The 6,424-nt window shown below is 36.6% G+C and overlaps 1 protein-coding gene and 1 long non-coding RNA gene across 2 annotated transcripts; one reads left to right on the top strand and one right to left on the bottom strand.

Moving 5' to 3' along the window:
• Positions 466-3,499, bottom strand: LOC109838690 (pentatricopeptide repeat-containing protein At2g33680-like). The gene is made up of 2 exons (XM_020407113.1): positions 1,127-3,499; positions 466-669 (listed from the first exon to the last, which is right to left on the bottom strand). Exons 1-2 carry the CDS (start codon positions 3,497-3,499, stop codon positions 466-468), a joined length of 2,577 nt encoding a protein of 858 aa, XP_020262702.1.
• LOC109828851 lies at positions 4,230-5,728 on the top strand. The gene is made up of 2 exons (XR_002243880.1): positions 4,230-4,382; positions 5,456-5,728. It is a non-coding gene; the product is annotated as an uncharacterized LOC109828851 (long non-coding RNA).

The following is a 6,424-nucleotide window of genomic DNA, read 5'->3' as shown; positions in this document are numbered from 1 at the left end:
AGAGATAAATTGTATGTATTTCACATGTGTATCATATCTTATAATCTTTTAATTTTATGAGTAGTCATAATATATCTTATTCAGACAAGGACCAAAAATGTATGTTCATATTTTTGGTAATAAGCCATATCAGAAATATGTATCTAATATCTAACATATTACCTATATAAAATCTCCTTATGATGAATAACTAAACAAGAACAACCCAAGAAATTTCATTCAAACAGTCAGTTGTTAAAAGAAACACTGAGCCTACTGGAGTATGGTTAGAAAGAAAAAATAGCGCATTTAAAACTTTCTTGGTTATTGTTTTTGGTGGACTTGTTGTCGATTCTTGAACGTCGACCTTAAAGCATCATTCGACCTACTCCGCGGGCGAGAATCCCAAATTCGAATTACCGCAGGAACAAGTATGTCGTCTGATATGTACCTACCAGCAACTCCAAACGTGGAAGGTGACCGTAATCAGGCCAGGCCAATGAATTCTGGCAGAGTATGCAATACGTTCTCAAAGTGTGGTCCTGTGCTTCTTATAGGCCTAGAGGCAGTCCAAGAGTCTTCATGTAGATTAATTGGATCCAGCCCAAAGGACGCACACTGCTGGGCCATTAAACCTGAAGGCAAACAGTTACTCAAAGTGTTGTAATAAGCAACAATGATCTGGTCCACCTGCAGAAACAGAAGTACTAGAGGTCTATCCGCAATTGGGCAATACTAAATGGGGTCTATTCGCAATTAACTCAAAAGGAAATACAAAGACGAGCAACGTCAAAAGCCTAGCAAAGACAAATGCAACGTCGAAAGCATAAGATCTCCGCATAAAGATAATATTTCTATCAGCTACTTCATTGATAAAAAAACTAAAAAAGAGGAGATGAAAAAAGAGGAAAAGTATCACGAAGAATCCCTTTTTTTGGGGTTGCGACTAAGCCTACCTTGTGAAGGTAAAATCGGCAACAAGTCCCATATATTTCTCTCAACACGAAGAAATTTTTTAGTGTTAAATGTATTCCAGAAAATTGACTGATACATCGAAAGGGTTAAAAAAAAACCTTATTGATTTTGATGAAACAAGTTTATGTTAGTTCTCATACGGCATTTACCCTGATGAATTTTAATAAGTCACCTGTAGCCAGCTACACCCAGGAGTTTTCTTCAAACTCCCTTCCCCCATTTTCTTCTTCAACTCACTAGACTTATCCCACATTGAAGCAGATGAGTAAATATTTGACAACATAACATAATTTGAAGCTTCATCTGGCTCTAATCTCATCACCATTTCAGCTATCCTATTCCCATCCTCAACATTCCCATACTTACTACAAGCACCGAGCAATGTTTTCCACAGCAACGTTTTCGAGCGAAACGGCGCTTCAAAAATCAACTTCTCAGCTTCTCTTACTTCCCCTGCTCTCCCAAGGAGATCAACAATGCAAGCATAATGACTGAAAGTCTTCTCCAATCCATACTTTAAAGTTACAGACTCAAAATGCATCAATCCTTCCTTCAGAAATCCACAACGGCTACAAGCAGATATAACTCCAATAAATGTAACTTCGTCTGGCTCAATTTCGTGCATTTTCATTGCATTGAACATTTCTAGAGCTTCTTTACCGAACCCATGCTGGGCATAGCCACAGATCATTGATGTATATGATATAACACTGTGATTCTTGATTTCATTGAAAATTTTTCTTGCTTCTTTGACGCACCCACATTTACAATACATATCAATAATCGCTGCTTCAACCTGTATATTGGATTCGAATCCAGTTTTGATTGTACAAGAATGAATTGTTTTACCCATTTCTAGTGATGTCAAGCTAGAACAAGCTGAAAGGCAGCTAGAGAAGATGGATTCATCAATGGCAATAGGACCTTTTTCATGCTTTGACAGGAGCTTTAGAGCTTTGTATCCATGCCCTTGCTGTGCATATGAGGATATCATATAACCCCATGACACAAGATCTCTCTTTGACATTGTTGAAAATATTCGATATGCATCGTTTAGACAACCACAATTTGAGTATAATCCTATAAGCGCAGATTCGATGTAGGCATGAGACTGAAACCCTTTCTTGATGATGTAACTGTGGATTTGCTTTCCTTTGCATACATCTTGAAGCTTAGAGATGGCATATAGAACAGCAACAAGAGTGAATTCATTTGGTTCTACAGAGCTTGAAGATTTCATTTTCTGATATAATTTCAGGGATTCCACAAAGTCTTCAGATTCATTGTAGCCAGATATTAACGCAGTCCATGAAAACTCGTTAAGAACTTCCATCGACATGAAAACCTTCTCTGCACTATGAACATCTCTACGCTTTGAGTACATTTCAATGAGATTGTTTCCTACAACAAAATTAGATCCATCTATTGATTTAAGAATCTGACCATGAAAAGTTTTAACTTCGTCGAAGAGCTCATGGCTTGTCAAAGCTTTAATCATGCAACTTATCGTTGAACAATCTAATGGTAATCCTAGTTTTCTCATTTCATATACCAATTTTACTGCATTGCTGTAGTCTGAAGTAGAAACAAAACCCTTGATCATAGCACTAAATATCACCTCATTTTTCTCCCCGATTTCAAGGAAACTTCTATAAGCATCATCGACCATTCCAAAACTAACATACATGTCTATGAGTGCAGTTCTAACAAACGAATCAACCAATAATGGAGTCTTCGCCAAGCAAGAATGCACTTGCAAGCCAAAATCTCTACTTTGCAAATCTGAGCACAAATTGAGTACACTAGCAAACATAAATTGGTCGACTGTGTTACCTTCTGAAACATACCTAAGATAAAAATCAATGCCTCGTTCTGCATCACCATTGTCACGAAAACCAGATAATAATGAAGTCCACACTACATGATCTCGCTCCTCTAGACTCCAAAAACTTCTCACGGAATCATCTAATTCACCCCATTTTCCATAAGAATCAACAATAGCTCCACCCACAAAATTGTAACAATCTAGCCCAATCTTTATACTTCTTCCATGAAAAAACCTCAACAAACCAATGTCAACTGCATTGGCCGATAACTTAATAAGAATTGTGTAAGTGAAACTATTCGGATCAAGTGAAGAGAGTAGCATCTGATGAAACAACCCAACAGCCTCATTCTCATCACTGTATCGAGCATACCCATCAATCAACGTATTCCAAAGAGCATCACATTTTTGTGGGATAGAATGGAAAAACATTCGAGCATCGCTCATGATACCGAACTTAGAGTACATGTCAAGAATAGAGGTACTACAATATGCATAGGATTCGAAGCCTGACTTAATGGAATAGCCATGGACTAGTTTTCCTATGTTTGGTTTGGAAGCGATGCGAGAGGCTTTGAGCGCCAAAGAAAGGCCAAATTCGTTCGGCTTTAGGCCTGAATTGCACATTGCGAAGAATTCTTGCAGTGCGAGATTGGCTCTGCCGGCTTGAAGGAATGAGGATATGGTGCTTGTCCAAGAGATTAGGTTTGGGCTTGGCATTTCGTCGAGCAGAAACTGTGCGATTAGAAGATTTCAGGTGAATAGGTATCATTGTTTTGCTATGGCATAGGTCTTCAGGATTCAGTGGAAGATAACAAATTTGAAANGGGAAAGAGATGAGAGAGAAATATATAGAGGAAGGATAGAATTTGCTGGTGTGCGTCTCTTTTGTTGGCAAGATATTTGAAGCTTGAACCGAGAGAAGCGAAGGGGTCGTCAAGCATAGGTCAAATTTTACAAACCCCCTTGCACTTTACAGTGTTTGCAAAACTCCTTAAACTTTATAAACTAGAGAAGCTTCCTGACCTTTGTTGCTTTGGACAATTTTGTACCGGTTTACTTTTTAGTTTTAGTAAGAGAGTAGGAATCCTAGCAATGCCTTTCCTATGGAAGTGGAGTGATTACAAATTACACCACTGATGTAATAACCATAATTCCCAAACTAGCTGACGTATCACCAGTGAATGGTGTAGATCACTCATTCTATGAGGTGTTATGATAGAATATTTACTCGCTAAATCTATGCACGACAATATTCAATGATTAAGAAGGATTTGTATACTTCTGCAAATTCTAAGAATTTTTTTGTAATTCATAAAGTTTAGAAAAGTTTATGTAAAACTTCCCAAAGTAGTGGGGGTCACATTCAATTTACTAACTATTACAAGGTCCTTAAACAGATTGAAAGAAAGTCGAGGGTTTAACATGTTAAAGTACACGAAGAGCTAGGATTCCTCTCTCTTCTTCGCCCCTTCGGCTTTTGTAAATGCTCGAGACTCGAGAAGCACCAGCTAGGGTTACAGAAAGATATCTTTTGCCCTGTCAACTCCTCTCAGCTGAGAGAACTTTAATTGATCAATGTTCAACTCAGATCATAGAGCAGGTAACTTTAATTGATTCTTTTGATCTCGTTAATACTCAATCTACCTGTTGGTGATTTTGTAGCATAGAGTGATTTATTTATCTACAATCTATTTTTTGCCCTCGATGATGTGATTCCCAAAAGTGAATTTGTAGTTCATTTGATGACTGTGTAAACTTTTTTCCTGATTCCAAATTCTTGAATTTACCAAAAAAAAAAAAAAAAAAAAAATCCAGAAAAAATTTACCAAAAAAAAAAAAAAAAAAAAAATCCAGAAAAGTCATTTCTTTCTATCAGGCCTTTTGGGTATTAGATTCCTTTGTAGATTAGTTAAGCATGTGTTCTGAACTAGCCATTGCTACTGAGATAATGAAGAAAAACATTTAAAGAAAGAAAAAGAAAAAAGGGGAAAAAAAAACTATGAGTTCTCCTTGCTGTGATTGAAAAGTGGGAGTAAACAATGAAAAGAGTCCTACTCTTCCATCTAGTCCTGTTGAAAGTATCTGCTCCACTTATCACATCCTTCTTAATAGTTCATACCAAATTTGCCTTAGGCCTACCTTTAACCCTTATTGCTCGATTAATGATGATCTTATGGCTCCTCCTAATTAGCCTTTAGGCCTAACTCTTCTATCTCCATTAATTATAATCTTATCAGTCCTCCTAATTGGTGCATGATTGAAAAGTGAGAGCAACAAATGAAATTCTCATAGATGCTAATAACCTAGCTAGTGATAGAAATTTCTGATCGGGAGGAGAACGATATATGTTATTACTAGACCATAGATGCCAACATATTTGGTGCTTCGTAGTGGCTTTAAATCTAATATCAGTATCCCTAACTTGCATATATTTTCATCTTCATATGAATCATATTTTTTTTATAAATAACTTATTAGTGCTTTTGAGCTATTTACCTTGACGATCAAGCTAGGTTTGACACACAAAAAGAAAACAAGATGCAATGGCAAAGGGTGGATGAGTTTCCCCCCTTTTTTTCGACAATTGCTTATGGTGATTTTGTCTTTGATTTCTTTAACTTTCATGTTGTTTGTACATGAATTAACTTCCGTATTTGTTGTTTATCCATCCAGTTCCTTTTTGTTAAGGGTCCATGAAGATGCTATGGAGATGATCCGGTTATTGATGAATGCTGCCCAGCTTCAAGCTGCAGGTGGCTCATCGTTTTCTTAACACAGGACATGATTTTCCCCTTACTCATCTGAGACTCTTCCAATGCTTCATCAATCATATCTGTGTGTTTTTAAATAGTTGTGTGCTTAAATAGTTCTGTACTTTCACTAAATATGTGTTCTGAAATGGTCTAGGTGTGATTTTCATTATTTTGCATGAAACCTTTTGTGACAGTCATACACAGTTCAATACCTTTTTTTCATCAGTTCAAATCTCCAAGTATATTCAAATTTTGAAGTAACTAATATCTATTATGAACGAAATTGATACAAGTTTCAAATCGAGATAAGCTTTATGCCAAGGTAAAAGAGGATAAATGGATCAGAAGAAAGATACATCATACAAGAGAGCATTTTTGTTTGGTCACTACTCTTTTAGTTTCTAGGGTGAAAGAAATGTCAGTAGGGAAAATCCAAAATACGTGATAGCTGGGTTTGTTGAATATAATGATTATATGAAGGGTTCTTTTCACATATTTGTCACTTAAAATCTTTCATATTTTTGAATTAGTCCCTCAAATCATTGAAATTGCTAATCCCCCAATTCATATAAGCTACTCCAAATGACTCCCTATGGTAAACTGTTGTGTGGATAAGGAGAAATATTCCCCACTTGAGTTTCCACACCTTGTTTTTTCTTAAGTGTGCATCCAAATGCAAGCTGGTTTAAAATCCAAACGCTCTTCTTCTCCTTCAATGGTCATCTTGTTACCCCAAACTCATTTTACACAAGAGGAAGAGGGGGTATTTTAGTCAATTGATGCTTGCACCAGCAATTTACAAGGTACTCTAATTGGGAATTGAAGATTTGGGAGGCAAATTGGCAATTATGAAGATTTGGGGGTGCTAAAATGCAATTATGGAAGATTT

Source organism: Asparagus officinalis, chromosome 1, assembly GCF_001876935.1.
Source record: "Asparagus officinalis chromosome 1, Aspof.V1, whole genome shotgun sequence".
Taxonomy (NCBI): domain Eukaryota; kingdom Viridiplantae; phylum Streptophyta; class Magnoliopsida; order Asparagales; family Asparagaceae; genus Asparagus; species Asparagus officinalis.
This window is presented reverse-complemented; position numbering and strand designations above follow the sequence as displayed.

Coding starts and splice junctions, on each gene's coding strand:
- LOC109838690 (XM_020407113.1), bottom strand. CDS start 3,499: ATGCCAAGCCCAAACCTAATCTCTTGGACAAGCACCATATCCTCATTC. Junction 670..1,126: donor CTGGGTGTAGCTGGCTACAG/GTGACTTATTAA, acceptor CTGTTTCTGCAG/GTGGACCAGATCATTGTTGC.